The sequence below is a fragment of the Phyllostomus hastatus genome, unplaced genomic scaffold (assembly GCF_019186645.2).
Source record: "Phyllostomus hastatus isolate PE091 unplaced genomic scaffold, TTU_PhHast_1.1 phas_contig_36, whole genome shotgun sequence".
Classification (NCBI taxonomy): Eukaryota; Metazoa; Chordata; class Mammalia; order Chiroptera; family Phyllostomidae; genus Phyllostomus; species Phyllostomus hastatus.
In genome coordinates this window covers 1,504,921-1,521,560 of record NW_025333862.1, presented here as the reverse complement: position 1 = coordinate 1,521,560, position 16,640 = coordinate 1,504,921, and the positions used below count along the sequence as shown (strand labels likewise).

Below are 16,640 nucleotides of genomic sequence, written 5' to 3'. Positions count from 1 at the left end.
AGCCACATGCAAAAGAATGAAACTAGACTACTGTTTGTTCCCATATACAAAAATTATTTCACAATGGATCAAACACCTAACTATAAGAACTGAAAGAATAAATTACATAAAAAGCATAAATATTAAACTTATAGGCTTTGGTCTTTGAAAAGATTTTATGAATTTGTCCTCAAAAGCAAAGAAAGCAAAGGCAATAGGGACTCTATCCAACTAAAAAGCTTCTGCACAGTAAATGAAACCATCAACAAAATAGAAAGGTAACCAACTAAATTGGAGAAGATGTTTTAAAAGAATATCTCTGACAAAGGGTTTATATACAAAATATAAAAATAACTCTTTCAGCTAAGAGCAAACAAATAAATGAAGCATATACTGTGCTTAAAGAGAGGAAGAACTAACATTATTAAAATGTTCATACTACTCAAAGCAATCTATAGATTTAATACAATTCCTATGAAGATACTAATGGAAATTTTCAGAGAACTAGAACAAATAATTCCAAATTTATATGAAACCACAAATGATCCTGAATAATCACAGCAATCTTGAAAAAAAAAAAGGGACAAGGTTGTAGGCATTACACTTTCTGATATTAAACTGTACTACAAAACTATAGTAATCAAAACAGCATGGTACTGGTATAAAAACAGACACATAAATCAACAAAACAGAATACAGAGCCCAGAAATGAACCCATGCCTCCATAGTCAATTAATATTTGACAATGGAGTCCAGAACATACAATTGGGAAAAGACTCTCTATTCAAAAAATGGCGTTGAGAAAATTGGATGGGTACATGAAAAAATTTAATCTATATCGCCCTCTTACACTATATACAAAAATAAATCCAAAATGAATTAAAGAGTTAACTGTAATATTCAAAACTATAAAACTCTCAGAATAAAACATAGGCAGTAAAATCTCTGACATTTAATCTAGCTATATATTTTTTGCTGATATATCTCATTGTGCAAGGTAAAAAAAAGGAAAAATAAATAAGTACATCAAACTAATTTTAATATAGTAACAACAAAAAGGCAGCCTTCTGAATGTAAGACAATATTCTGTAGTAATGCATTTATCAGGGTTAATAACCAAAAGTTATAAACAAGTCATATAACTCAACACCAAAAAACAAAGAATCCAAGTAAAAAATGGTAAAGGACATAAATAGACACTTCTCCAAAGAAGACATACAGATGTCCAATAGACATATGAAAGCTGTTCAAAATCACTAATCATCAGAGAATTCCATATTAAAAGTATAATAATATATCACTGCATATCTGTCAGAATAGCTATCATCAACAAATCAATAAACAAAATTTGGCAAAAATGTAGATAAAGAAATTGAAGGATATTTCATGGTCAAAAGAAACCCTGCTGCACTGTTGGTGGGAATGCACATTGGTGCAGCCACTATGGAAAACATCATGGAAGTTCTTAAAAAAATTAAAATAGAATGATTGTATTTCCTGCCAAAATGGAAGCAGAGGTATACACACTTCACCTCCTCACACTACTATAAGAAAGATAACAACCAATGTGAAAACAAAAAAACAATCAGAAATGCCAGAAAATCAAAGCATATGCAAGTCCAGCAACCAAAGAGTTAAAGAGGATATATTCATCAAGATAGGTAGGAGGGGCAGAGACAGGAAGCAGGGGCAGAGAGGACACAGTGTGGCATGGAGAGACAGCAATGAGACAACAGTGGTGGTAGCTGGCAGAATGGGTGGTCCCACATTCATGTGCAGTGGATAAAAACTGGGAGGAACAACTGAGGAGTGAGCAATCCCAGGCTCAGGCCATACCACAGAGCCCAGGATTCTAGTGCCAGGTAAATAAAGCCTCATAACCTTAGGCTGTAAAAACCTGTGGAGGCTGGGGTAGCAGCTTCCCACAGAAACTGCTGGTCCCTCAAGACAGTCTGTTTAAAAGGTCCACAGGGTCCTAGACATACACAAACTACCCCCCACTCAGGAAATCAGAACCAGGGCAGCAGTGAGAAGGGTGCCAGTTGTTTATGGGAAGTGGGGGAAATGACTATAAATGGGGTGAGAGCTGATCAAGCAGCATTTTTCCCTCTCTGACCCCTCCCCCACACAGTGCCACAAAGTAGTGAAGTAGATTGCCCCACCCTGGCAAATACCTAAATCTCTGTCCCTTACAACATAACAGTTGTGCCAAGACAGAGTCAAAGCAGCACTACATAGTACACAGAAACAAGGGAGGCTGCTGAATAGAAAAGAAAAAGAAATATGAGCCACACCAGCCCTAGCTAGTGAGGCCCAGTGGACTGAGGGCTGGTGTTTGAACTAAGGGGTCACCAGTTCAATTCCTAGTCAGGGCACATGCCTGGGTTGCAAGCCAGGTCCCCAGTAGGGGACATGCAAGAGGCAACCACACATTGATGTTTCTCTTACTCTCTTTTTCCTTCCTTTCTCCCCCTCTCTAAAAAGAAAAAAATCTTTTACAAAGAGGAAATAAATGTGGCCCAAATGAAAGAACAGATCAATACTCCAGAAAAAGAAATAAGCAACAAGGAGGTAGGTAGCCTATCAGAGGCAGAGTTTAAAACACTGGTGATCAGGATGCTCAGAGAAATTATTGAGGATAGCCACAAAATAAAGGAAGAGGTGAAGGCTATACAAAGTGAAATGAAGAAAAATATTAAGGAAACCAACAGTGAAGGGAAGGAAGCTGGGATTCAAATGAACAATTTGGAAAAGGGGGAAGAAATAAACATTCACTTGGAACACAATGAAGAAAAATAATTAAAAAAAATGAGGACTGGCTTAGAAACCTCTGAGACACCTTTAAACATATCATCTGAATCATAAGGGTGCCAAAAGGGGAAGGGGAATAGCAAGAAACTAAAAACTTATTTGAACAAATAATGAAGGAAAACTCTAATTTGGCAAAGGAAATAGACATACAAGTCCAGGAAACTCATAGAGTCCCAAACAAGTTGGAATCAAAGAAGTACACACTGAAGAACATCGTAATTAAAATTCTAAACATTAAAGATAAAGTAAGAATCTTAAAAGCCTCAAGAGAAAAGCAGAGTGTTACCTATAGGGAAATTCCCATAAGACTATCAGCTGATTTCTCAAAAGAAACCTTGCAGGCAAGAAGGGGCTGGAAAGAAGTATTCAAGTTATGAAAAGGAAGGACCTACATCTAAGATTACTCTATCCAGCAAAGCTATTATTTAGAATGGAAGGGTAGAAGAAATGCGTATCAGAGCAGGTAAAGTTAAAGGAGTTCATCATTACCAAGGCTTTATTATATGAAATGTTAAAGGGACTTATGTAAGAATAAGATCAAAAGTGTGAACAGTAAAATAACAGACTCACAACTATCAACAACTGAATCTAAAAAAAAAATAAAAACAAAAGTTAAACGAACAACTAAAACAGGAAAAGAATCATAGAAATGGAGATCACATGGAGGGTTATCATTTGGGAAGGGGAAGGGGAGAATGGGGAAAATGATACAGGGAATAAGCATCAAACTTGGTAGGTACAAAATAACTCAGTGTTAAATATAGTATGGGAAATGGAGAAGCCAAAAATCTTATATGCACAACCCATGGATATGAACTAACTGGGGGATCCCTGTAGAGAATGAGGGTACTGGGTGGATAGGGGCAAAGGAGAAAAATAGAACAACTGTAATAGCATAATCAATAATACATACTTAATTAAAAAATAAAGTAAAATAAAATAAAATAAAATAGAACTATTGTATGATCCAGAAATTGTATGATTCCACTTCTAAGTATATATATGAAGAAACTCAAAACACTAATTCAAAAGAACATATGCTCTTTTATATGGATTTCATAATTATTTACAATAACCAAGATATAGAAGCAACCCAAATGCACATCAGTAGATGAGTGGATAATGAACACTTGGTTCATATATACAATGGAGTATTACTTGGCCATAAAAAATGAAGTATTATCATTTGCAACAGCATGGATGGACTTAGAGTGTATATTGCTAAATGAACTAAGTCAGTCAGATGAAGACTGACCATATAATTTCACTTATGTGTGGAATCTAAAGTACAGAATCAATAAGCAAACAAATGTGATACAAACTCAGAGATACAGAGAACAGACTGATGGTTGCCAGATGGGGGAGAGATAGGGAACTAAATGAAAAATTTAAAGAGATTAATAAGTACAAATTGGTAGTTACATAATGGTCATGGGGGTGTAAAGTTCAGCATAGTATATATAGTCAACAATATTTTAATAAGTTTGGATGGTACCAGGTGGTTACCACAATTATCAAGAGGTAGTACTAGAATTATCTTTGTAAATTATATAATTGTCTAATCATTATGCTGTACACTTGAAACTAATACAGCATGATATTAAATGTCGACTGTAAATTAAATAAATATTTTAAAAATTACCTTTACAATTTTGACTCCTCTATTCATGTGGGTAGGAATATAGATATAGATATAACTATACTACTAGATATAAATGCATATATACATGTTAGATCATACATAAATAGATTGATGGACTGACCATTGGACATGGCTATATCAATAGTACTTGCTTTTAAAAATGTAAGAATAGATCACATATTCACCTTGTGACATCAGAATTAATTTGCTATTATGTGTACACACACACACACACACACACACACACACACACACACACGGAAAAGGTAACTGACTTGCCTGAAGTCTACATTTTGAAATACAATTCATAACAGAAATTAGAGGTAGGACCTCTTCAACTATACCGTGATTCCTTCTTCAACTACCTTCCCAAACTGTGGCCACAAACTCAGCAGTTGCTGAAGTAAAACAATCCTGTTTTGTCTTGTTTTGTTTTGTTTTTCAGACATTAGACAAGACTGCAACCAGACTGATTGGCAATAATCATTATGATTCAGAGAATATTGCTGCTCTCCGGGATGGGGTATGTTCAATAACTCATATGTGCCTGTCTGTGCATTAGTGTCAAGGAGAGTGTTGAGGGTACCTTGACCAATATGAATAATGAATCTCATATGTCCTCACTTTGTTTAGCTGACAATGAGTTTGCTCATGATTTTGCAGCTGTTGGCTCGGCGGGATGCCCTACGTGAAAGGGCTGCCACTCGACGAAGATTGCTGGAGGATTCATTGTGTCTACAGCAACTGTATCAGGACTCAGATGACCTGAAGAACTGGATCAACAAGAAGAAAAAGTTGGCAGATGATGAAGATTATAAGGTATGTAGGGTTTTTTAACCCTTGACATATTCATCAGAACTTAGTTTCATGGAATTACAGTCTTTAAGCTGAAAGGACCATAGTGTTCAGATAGTAAACCTCATTTTATAGATGAGGAGACAGAATTTCAGAGAAGGGCGATTATTTCCCTAAGGCAATATCTGGTTAAGAGCCAAAAATCTAGTTTCTGGTTTTCCTATACGCTATCCATTATCCTTCCCCCCCCCCCCCCCGGCACAATTTCCAATGGTCCTTAAATAGAATTGGGTAAGAGAGGGACTACTCTTTATTTAGCTCTTTGTTGTCCCTTCGTCACTTTTTCTGCTCCCCTCTACACCCTTATAGTAAAAAGACAGTGTGTTTAATTATAATATACACTTAAATTTACTGGAAGTTACTAAAACTCAAAAGCAACATAAGGGATTGGTATAATATAAATTTATAAAACTTTGTAGCTGGAAAGGAACAACTCCTAATTTTATAGATGAGAAAACCAGGAATGTAAATTGTGAAATCAGTTGTCCAAAATTAACCAATTATTTAGAAGGCAATTTAACATAAGTGGATTAGATGCATGAATTATTGAAAAGGTGAATGTGGGTTTAAATTTTCTCCATCTTCTTTTAGTTTGTGTTACTTGGGAACTTCTTGAATTATCATTTAGTCTTAAATGTATACCTCAGACCCTTTTGTAATGTATCTTTATAGAACCATGAGAACTACTATTTTATATTTACCTTTTATTATTTAAGATTAGCACTATCTGCTTGTGTTCTGAAAAGGAGGTACAGTTCCAGTGTATTAAGGGTATGCAGATCCTCTCTATATGGGGCAAACAGATGGATGATAGCTATACTAGGATAGAAATGGAATATAATTTTAATTCTTTATGATAGCTCTGTTATTTCTTGTATGAGGTGTCATGTTTAAAATGATCTTCAGGAAATATCCTGGCTCAGTAAAAATAAAAACAAGGCTAGATTAGCCACATCTGGCATGTGTATAGAAGGAAGAGTTGTGGAGAAAAAAGAAACCTTAGTACACAGTGGGAAGGCAGACTGGTGCAAGCACTGTGGGAAACAGTATGGAAGTTCTGGCCAAGATGGAGGTGTAGGTGGAAATGCCTCACTTCCTCACACAACCAAAAGAAGGATAACAACCAATTTTAAAATAATAAACAAACAGAAGTTCCAGAAAATCAAACTGCATGGAACTCTGACAACCAAAGAGTTAAAGAAACATTCACCCAGACCACTAGGAAGGGTGGAGATGGGAGATGGGCAGCTGAGCAGAGAGGATGTGCAGCAAGGCAGCAGACTGTATGGGTGAGGTGGGGCTGGCTGAATGGGAAACTAAAGACTCAAAGGGGGTTATACTCAAGACTCAATGGGAGAAATACTGTGGGAGTTGCCACGTAAGAGAAAGTACCAGTCTCATAGGAGAGTTCCTTGGAAAGTGGGGCTAGAACAGAGTACGCAAGCAGCATTGTTCCCTTTCTGACCCTTCCCCTACAGACAACATCATGCACAGCACAGAGGGTTGCCCTGCCCTAGAGAATACATAAGGCCCCTCCCCTTGCAACTTAACAGGTGCAAAGAAATATAGCACAAATGAAAGAACAGGTCAAAACTCTAGAAAAAGAGCTAAGCAACAAGGATATAGACAACCTATCTGATGCAGACTTAAAAACACTGGTAATCAGGATGCTCACTGAATTGATTGAGCTGTGTCACAAAATGAAGGAAGAAACAAAGGCTATCCAAAGTGTAATAAAGCACAATATAGATGGAGTCAACAGTGAAGAAAAGGAAACCAGGACTCAAATCAAGAATTTAGAACAAAAGGAAGAAATAAACATCCAACCAGAACATAATAAAGAAGTAAGAACTTTAAAAAATGACAAGAGAATTAGAAATCTATGGGACAACTTTAAACAATCTAACATCCAAATTATAGGGGTGACAGAAGGAGAAGAACAAGAGCAAGAAGTTGAAAACATTTTAAAATAAATAATGAAGGAAAACTTCCCCAATTTGACAAAGGAAATAAATTTCCAGAAAGTTCAGGAAGCCCAAAGACTCCCAAGGGCATTGGACCCAAAGAGGAGTACATTAAGACACATCATAATTACATTACCCAAGATTAAAGATAAGAAGAGAATCTTAAAAGCAAGAAGAGGAAAGGAAAGAGTTACCTACAGAGTTCCCCTAAGACTATCAACTGATTTCTCAAAAGAAATCTTGCAGGCAAGAAGGGGCTGGAAAGAAATATTCGAAGTCATGAAAGGCAAAGATCTACATCCAAGATGACTATATCCAGCAAAGCTATCATTTAGAATGGGAGGGCAGATGCTTCCCATATAAGGTTAAGTTAAAGAAATTCATCACTACCAAGCCCTTATTATATGAAATGTTAAAGGGAGTTATCTAAGAAATAGAAGAAGATAAAAAACTATGAACAGTAAAATGACAACAAATTCATAACTACCAACAACTGAACATAAAAACAAAAACTAAACAAACAACTAGAACAGGAACAGAACCAGAGAAATGGAGAGCACATGGAGTATTTTCAGTGGGAAGGAGCAGGGGAAGAATGGTGCAGGGGGGAGGTATGGGCAATAAGAAGCATAAATGGTGGGCATAAATAGATGGGGAAAGGTTAAGAATCGTATAGGAAATAGAGAAGCCAAACAACTTACAGGTGTAACCCATGGGCATGACCTAATGAGGGTGAGGCTGGAGTCCTTGGGGGTGCAGGGAAGAGGGGGGTAAAGGAGAGAAAAAATTGCCAAAACTGTAATAGCATAATCAATAAAATATACTTTAAAAAAGAAAACAGTATGGAATTTCCTCAAAAAACTAAAAATAGAGATGCATTGTGAGCCTACAATTCCACTGCTCGGATTATACCTTAATAATCCTGAAACACCAATTCAAAAGAACCTATTCATCCTAGTGTTTATAGCAGTATAATTTACAATAGTCAAGTGCTGGAAGAAACCTAAGTTCCCATCAGTAAATGAGTGCATCAAAAACCTATGGTATATTTACACAATGGATAACTACACAGCAGAATGAAAAATGAGCTTTCTATCCTTCACGACAGCAAGGATGGAACTGGAAAATGTTATGTAAATGAAATAATCCATGCACTGGAAGACAAATACCACATTATCTCACATATAAGTGGAACCTAATCAACAAAACAAGCAAGCAAAATATAGTCAGAGCCTTTGAAATAAAGAACAAACTGACAGTAACCAGAGGGGAGGGTGGAAGGAATAATGGCAAGGGGAATGTTGTAGTGTCATCAAAGAACATGTGCAAAGAACACATGAATGAAGGCAAAGAGGGGCAGAATTGAGGGTGGGAGTTGGGGATGTGTGGAGTGGGGTGGTGGTGGAGGCAAGATGGAGACAGCTGTACTTGAACAATATTTTTTTTAAAAAGAAGAATAAAAAGAATTGGTCCTGTGAGTTTGCTAAGTATTCTCTGTCTCTATACTTAGAGAAAGACAGTTCTGCCTTTTATCTTCTTCTTAGTGCACGGTAAGAAATAACTGCTGTCTTTAAAATGTTTTCCCCTCATTCTTCAAGTAATGGTTTCCTCTTCTTTTTTTTTTTCCATCTTGTCTTAGGATACACAAAACTTGAAGAGCCGGGTTCAAAAGCAGCAAGTCTTTGAAGAAGAACTGGCAGCTAATGAGATCCTACTCAATAACCTGGAAAAAACTGGTCAGGAGATGATTGAGGGTGGTCACTATGCCTCTGACAGTGTGGCTGCTCGTGTGAGTGAAGTTGCCAGCCTCTGGAAAGAACTGTTGGAGGCTACAGCACAGAAAGGTTAGAAGCAGAGGCTTTGTTGAAAGGCTAATTTTTAGATTCTGAAACCTAACCACTTTCACCTTTATCACCTTCAATTTACCTGGTGACCTCAATGAGAGAAGATGCTTCTTAATTGCTTCCCTGTGTCTTCTTCCATTGGTCATGATGTTTTCTAAATTCAGCCTAAATTTATAACACTATATAGTTACAAAATTTTAGGTTTTCTTCATACATGTAGTATTTTTTTACTGAAATTACCTCTGTTTTTTTCCTTTTAACTTTTTATATTATTTCTTGAATGAATATACAGCAACCATTCTGTATTGTCTATGCACCTAAAACTAGTGTCCTTACATTGTTTTACATGTTTTGGCTCCGTAAACATGACAAAATATAATGACCCAGGTAAATTAAACATTAAAATAAGATTGTCAGTGCCACATGTGATGTTCCCACAATATTTCACTTTTATAAATTGTGCTTGATGACTTTTTTCCTTTTTCGAAGTGCTCAGGCTGTACTGTGAGCTCTTAAATTTGTTTCCACATATGACTGGAATGTTTCTACTAATATATGAACTCACTTCTTCCAGTGGATAATTAATAATCAACACAATTAACACAAATAACACAATTAACACAAATGATGAGGTTCTCCTGTGAATATTTTCCCTGTTCTAAACATCCTCTGTAGATATGACTTTGCCCTCATTATAGAATAGGTATAGCATACTGATTTTGTTTGATGACTTTCTGATTTTTGGTTTAGGAAAAAAAAATAACTTGACTATAACAATAAGAAATTTCAACTATTCGCCACCGTCAAGAGATACAGTAATTGCTACACAGAAATATTATAAATCATTCCTATAATATCATAGAATAACAAGTTTTGGAACAGTGGACATAATCAAGAAATTTTTGAAAGAAAAAATTTGTGGGGCATGTTTTGTGATGAAGAATGAAAACTAAGAAGGGGCTAACAAAGTTGTGAAAAAAATCTACAAAAAGAATTCAACATTTTAAACTGAACTAACCCTAAGTTTTATACTTCTCTTGGAAAGTGCAGTATTTGGATTTGAATCCCTTTGAAAAGGAGGTCTAAAAATAAAGCAAGAAATGTCATGTGAAAATACCCAGTCTGTTTAAAATCAAAGACCACAGCACTGTACCTCACTGGGAATGAACTTACTGGGTTTTTTTGTTTGTTTGTTTTGTTTTGAGAACACTACTTTATGAAAAACAAATACCACCAAGCTGTACAAATTTAAGTTGGCTTCTTGTATGATTACATATGATAGCTAAACATTTTCACATTGGATTATCAAAATATTAAATTTCTCAAGTTTATGGAAGGTATATTATTTTGTAATTAGAAGTAATCATGGCACTTCTTCAAGGAGGACATACAGAGGATCCAGAAACACATGAAAAGATGCTCAGTATTGCTAGCTATCAGAGAGATGCAAATTGAAATCACAATGAGATACCACTTCACACAGGTCAGAATGGCCATCATAAACAAAGCAACAGGCAACAAGTGTTAGAGAGGCTGTGGAGAAAGGGGAACTGTAGTGCACTGTTGGTGGGATTGCGGACTGGTACAACCACTGTGGAAAACAGTATGGAATTTCCTCAGAAAACTAAAAATGGATCTGTCTTTTGATCCAGCAATTCCACTGCTAGGATTATATCATAAGAACCCTGAAACACCAATCCAAAGGAATCTATGCACCCCAATGTTTGTAGAGGCACAATTTACCATAGCCAAGTGCTGGAAGTGACCCAAGTGCCCATCAGTAAATGAATGGATGGAAAGACTATGGTACATTTACACAATGGAATTCTATGCAGCAGAAAGAAAGAAGGAGCTCCTAACCTTTGCAACAGCCTGGTTGAAGCTGGAGAGCATTATGCTAAACAAAATAAGGCAGGTGGTGAAAGACAAATACCATATGATTTCACCTTTAACAGAAACCTAGTCAATAAAACAAACAAACAAACAAACAAAAAAAATATAACCAAAGACACTGAAATTGAGAATAGGCTGACTGTGACTAGAGGGGAGAGAGGAGGGAATTTCAGGAGTAAATGGGAAGGATTTGCAGGAACAAGTATAAAGGACACATGGACAATAACAAGGGGGCAGTGGAAATGGGAGGGAGGTGGGAAGGGCTGGGAGGGTGGGCTTGGGTAGGGGTAAAAGGCAGAAAACTGTACTTGAACAACAATTAAAATAAAAAAAAGAATACATTAAAAAACACATGAACAATAACAAGGGGGTTGGAATAACAAAGTGGGGAAGGCTGCAGTGGTTGGAGTGTTGGGGAGAAAAGGCAGAAAATTGTACTTGAGCAGCAATAAAAATAAAAAATATTTTAAAAAATAAATGACAATTAAAAATAGAAAAAGAAAAAAGAAGTAGTCATGGTACCTGTCTTATACTTAATGTCTTCTCCCAGGGACCCAGTTATATGACGCTAACAAGCAGCTGCAATTTGAAAATAATGCAGAAGACCTTAAGCACTGGCTTGAGGAAGTGGAGTGTCAGGCTACCTCTGAGGATTATGGGAAAGGCCTGGCTGATGTACAGAATCTACTCAGGAAACACAGCCTCTTGGAATCTGGTGTGGCTACTCGTCAGGTTTGTTGCTAGCTCTTTGACCAGATGTAGGCCAAAACAGTTACATATGCTCTGAACAAACTCATAATAAGTAATTATTATTAAAAGAAAGAGATAAACAAAATAAAGATTACCTGGTGTCTCTTGTCAGAACCCCATGGCTGATATAATACTTTATTGACTTTTCTTAATATAATACTGCACACTCAATCCAGAAATATGGATTTTATATATAGTCTGCCAATTGCTAGTTTTCTGATCTTTAGTGAATCTTTTACCTTTTCACACCTTTATTTCTCCTATAAAATAAAGGTTTGGATGCAATTGCCTCTTCTTGTTTGAGCATTCTGTGATTCAAAGCTTGAACATATCTTAATACTACTATATTTTGTTGATTTGTTCAGAAATTTGAAACCTGTACAAGTGAAGCAACTTCACAAATTAACACCAGGGGCAAATCTGTGATAGAGATGTTTAGGCTCTTAGTTTGGGTTACACTCCTGGCATGCTTCCACCAGACTATTATTTTAAGTAAATTTATCCAGTAAGTTTCTATAAATACTAAATATGATTTTTTTTGAAACCTCAGTGGAAATCTACTTCAAGTTGACTCAGTTTCTTAACCCTATGAATCTTAGCTTATGTTTAAAAATGACTCTGCTGTTTCCTAGGTCTCACTAATCTTTCTTGTTAGAAAGATTACACTTTCATGATATCTGATTTTTGGTCACTTTGGGTGAAATAGAACAGACAGAGTAATCTAGAGAACACAGAGCAAAAACCTCATTATATAGCTCTAAGCACGACTTGAAGGAGTTTGGAGTAAAGTAAAAGACTGAGGTAGAAAAACAAAATCTATATAAAGTCTTTTATTTTCGGGGCATTTTGGACTACATTACAGGTTTTCAAATAATGCATCAATCCATAATGATGATATAATTATGATGTTTCAAAATCACTCTATTACACTACTAGGTTTTCCAAAGTTAAAGCGGCCAAAGAGATGAGAACAGTTGGCTAGTGAGAGATATTAATCTTATTTATAGAGACTTTAATTTTTTTATGGAGAAGTGTGTATATGTTTTGAGAAGCTGTTGATGGTTAATATTTTGTTCCAATTTGAGAAAAGATACATCAAAACATTTATAGGTTCAGAATTGGATATCAAAATAGAATAAGTGAAACCAATGCCTATTGTCCACCTATCTTTTGAAAGAACTTTTATTTACTGCTTTCCCTTACCCCAACAAATTGATGAAACAAGCAGACAAATAAAAATCCTACATAATTTTTTCTGCAGACCATCCATATTTTATCTCACTAATAAGATGGAATATATCTTTTGTGCCTATTTTAGCATATAGAAATACAATTAACATTTTATTTCCAGGAAGAGTTTTTAAACTCTGTTTCTGTATTTCTTCTTTATTATATAATGGCCCAAATGGGGACTGTGATTTATTCCCATTCACACAACTAGGTATTGACCAAGGCAGCACCTTTAAATTTCTTTGACATTTGTTTTGTGACATCACATTTCATCTCATAGGCATTGTTCCTGCTATGCAACAAACCAAAGTCCCAGCAGTGTCTATGGTATTTATAATTGTAGTTCATTTTAAATGGAGAGAAAGAGGATGAAAGGTGAACTGAGACTGAAATTTCTTCTTGCCATTTTCCTTAGGGCCACAACAATTAAGGTTCTGTAGTTCTGATATTTTTTATTTCTTTGGCATGCTCTACAAATATTTTTTTCCTCCTGGTATATGTTTTGAAAGCTACTTTCCCATAAATAACTCTTAGATTGATGAAATGGTTCTCAATCTAACAACCCCTTCCATTTTATTTTACTGATTTGAAGTTCTAACACAGTACATATGGGAGCTGATTCTCTCTCCATGCCCTCCCTACACCAAACTGTCATCTCTTTCTACTAAATAACATGATTTCTTGACACCCATTCAATTTCTTCCTTAGGAACAAGTAGACACCATCACAGACCTGGTGACATATTTTGAAGAAACAGATCATCCTGATGCTGGGAACATACGGGCAAGACAGGAATACCTGGTGTCCAGGTTTGAGGCTCTGAAGGAACCACTGGCTACCCGGAAAAAGAAGCTCATTGACCTTCTTCACCTACAGCAGATTTGCAGAGACACAGAGGATGAGGAGGCCTGGATCCAAGAGACTGAACCTTCAGCAGCTTCTACCTTCCTTGGTTAGTACAAACTGAGCAAGTTGAGCCCTAAGGAGAGCTCCAAGTTCTGCAAATTGAGAGATCTGAGATAAGAGTATTGGTGGAGCAAAGTTTGCTCTTTTCAATCTTCCATGAGAAATTTTTCTTAAATATGTACTTAAAAGTTTACTTCCTAAAACCAGACTTGACTAGTGCCATGAATTTCAGCCTTTTGAGAAAAGCTAGAGTGCTCTGATCTTGGCTACTTTCTCTAATTTATGTTATTGCCAAGGTCCTTGGTTGAGTGACCATAGTTAGTGTTTGAGGTAACAAGAGTTTTTACTTATATTCTTGGGGGATCTCTTTTATAACTATATGATATATTATAAGTATAAAGGAGGTAAAGTAACAGATAAGGTACATATTTTTCTTTTCTTTGGAAATTATCAGTTTACCATTGTCAGTGCCAGGACATTTGCATTGAAATAGAGAAAGAAGTGCATATAAATATAATGTAAACTTAACATGAATTTATTGAGAACAGCTATGAGGGTCAGACAATGGTGATAATGAAGAGCTTAGTACAGTAAAACTTCCTGGAAGAGAAAAAGATCTCTTTGAATGGTGGATGGACACAGAAAGTTTCTGGAGAGACATTTACTGTGAAGTATAGGGAAGACATTTTTGGAAGTAAGATAGGTGAAGCATAGATGGGGACAAGAAGGATGCACTGGGGATCTAAAAAGATGGAGAAAAATAACAGTACATAATATTTGTTATATGCTTATTAATGTTAAGCAATGTGTGAGGCACATTTTATAAATTATTTCTAATCTTTACAAACAAAAGTTCAAAACATTGTGCCAATTCCATGGTGAAAAGCTCTAAATTTAGAGGATTTAATAACTCTTTGACATCTAAAGTAATTAGAAGTGGAAGGTCCTGATTTTTGTACAAAAGTATTCTAAAAGAAAATTGGTGGCAAAATATTGGAAACTTAAGCTGGAAAGTTACTTGCCTTTCTACCTGTCTTCCAAAGAGAACGGTACTTTATTTATCATCTTTTGTAAGATAAGGAATTGAATTTTCTTAGTACAAAGATGCAAGGAAAATAACAGAGCTAAGCAGACTTAATTCAGACAAATGGTATACATTTCAGGAAGTTCACTCAATGATTAGGATGTCAAAGAAAAGAACTTGTAGGTCTGAGAGTTAGGAAGGAGTAGAGTAACCTCTTCTTATTCCTCAAACTAGAAAACCAGACATTGAAATTACTTTTCATCTGTAGGCAAGGACCTGATTGCCTCGAAGAATCTTTTGAACAGACATCAAGTCATCCAGGCTGACATTGCAAACCATGAGCCACGAATTCACATGATAACCGAGAGGGGAAACAAAATGGTAAAGGAAGGTATGTATGATTCAGATTGAGTTGAACAATCAGCTTTATGCCAAACTTATTGGAAGAAAGTTTACTCAATTTTAGGGTTTTAAGAGAATTTAAAGATATCTGATCTATGTTACCATCCAATGAAGGAATTCCCCTTGGGCATTTCTGACAGACACAATGTTTGTATATTCCAATAACAGGAAACTCCCTGCCTCATGAGCCAATCATTTCTATTTTTATGTAAAGCTGAAATTATTAAAATAAAATATATTATCATAATAATCAATGTGATTTTCTGTAGAAGTTATAAAATTCAGAATTTAAATTACAGAACTACATAAAAGAAATCAAGTCCTTTTTTCCATATTGGAAGTTCCAAATCTGTGAAGACACATTTGAAGTTTCCAATATCTTGTAATCTTTATGGTAAATAACACTTATTCTTTACTTTTTTTGGTGGTTTAATACTCTCAATATCTCTCCGCTTATTGTTCTCTCATCTTCAGAAACCACATTTGGTTAAATGTTGTTCAGAACCAAATATCATATACCAGGTGTGGTAGAACCAATGCAGATTACATTGGGATTTTTCCCTCTGTTGATGCCAGCCAGTATCCAGCTATCAAAAGTATAATTTAAAATTCAGATTGCTGAACAAAAGTTCAGATCTCAGTTGAGTGATTCAAGCCTAAAAATATTTATTTGGGATGCCTATTTCAGTATAGTGATTCATGTTATTTCTTTTTTTGAAATCTCCAGATGTGATTATGGATTTTATCTATTCCTCTTTTCATTTCTTTATTTTTCATTTTATATTTTAATAGTTCACTTTTATTGTATTTTACATTATCATTTATTCCCCCATACACTCTTCTACCTCCACTCACCCCTCGCCCCACAATCACCTTACTATTGTCTATGCCCCTCTTTAGCTCTTTTAGTTTCATATGTGTTGAAGCCCTGTTGCTGCTTATATATTCAGGCTTATCTTATTGATGAATTTAAATCTTTAACATTATGATATAGCTCTGATGATATTCTAAAGACTACTTAGTACAACATTAACATAGTCACTCTGTGTTTGACTCATGTTTGCATGATATGTATTTCTCCATCCTTTTGCTTTCATTATTATTTTTTACATTTAAAAGAGATTTCTTATTATGCTTGCTTCAGCAACTCATACACTACAATTGAAACAATTCAGAGATTAGCATGACCCCTGTATAAGGATAACAAACAAAAAAAGCAGATTTATTATAGATAGCATAAACTCAGACTTTGCTTTTATTTTATGCAATCTGGTAATTTTTCCCTTTTAACTGTAACATTTAAACCACATACATTTAAAGTGATTATCAATACAGGTAAA

At 35.5% G+C, this 16,640-nt stretch overlaps 1 protein-coding gene and 1 non-coding gene across 2 annotated transcripts in view; both read left to right on the top strand.

Moving 5' to 3' along the window:
- The window catches only part of SPTA1 (spectrin alpha, erythrocytic 1), a 181,203-nt gene that overhangs the window by 44,458 nt on the left and 120,105 nt on the right, over positions 1 to 16,640 (top strand). The window contains exons 13-18 of the mRNA XM_045841426.1: positions 4,878 to 4,955; positions 5,096 to 5,251; positions 8,891 to 9,095; positions 11,539 to 11,720; positions 13,677 to 13,920; positions 15,167 to 15,289. Of these exons, the coding sequence (XP_045697382.1) occupies positions 4,878 to 4,955; positions 5,096 to 5,251; positions 8,891 to 9,095; positions 11,539 to 11,720; positions 13,677 to 13,920; positions 15,167 to 15,289 (988 nt within the window). The remainder of the gene's footprint in view (positions 1 to 4,877; positions 4,956 to 5,095; positions 5,252 to 8,890; positions 9,096 to 11,538; positions 11,721 to 13,676; positions 13,921 to 15,166; positions 15,290 to 16,640) is intronic.
- Positions 16,434 to 16,535, top strand: LOC123820692. Its single transcript, XR_006786007.1, has one exon. It is a non-coding gene; the product is annotated as a U6 spliceosomal RNA (small nuclear RNA).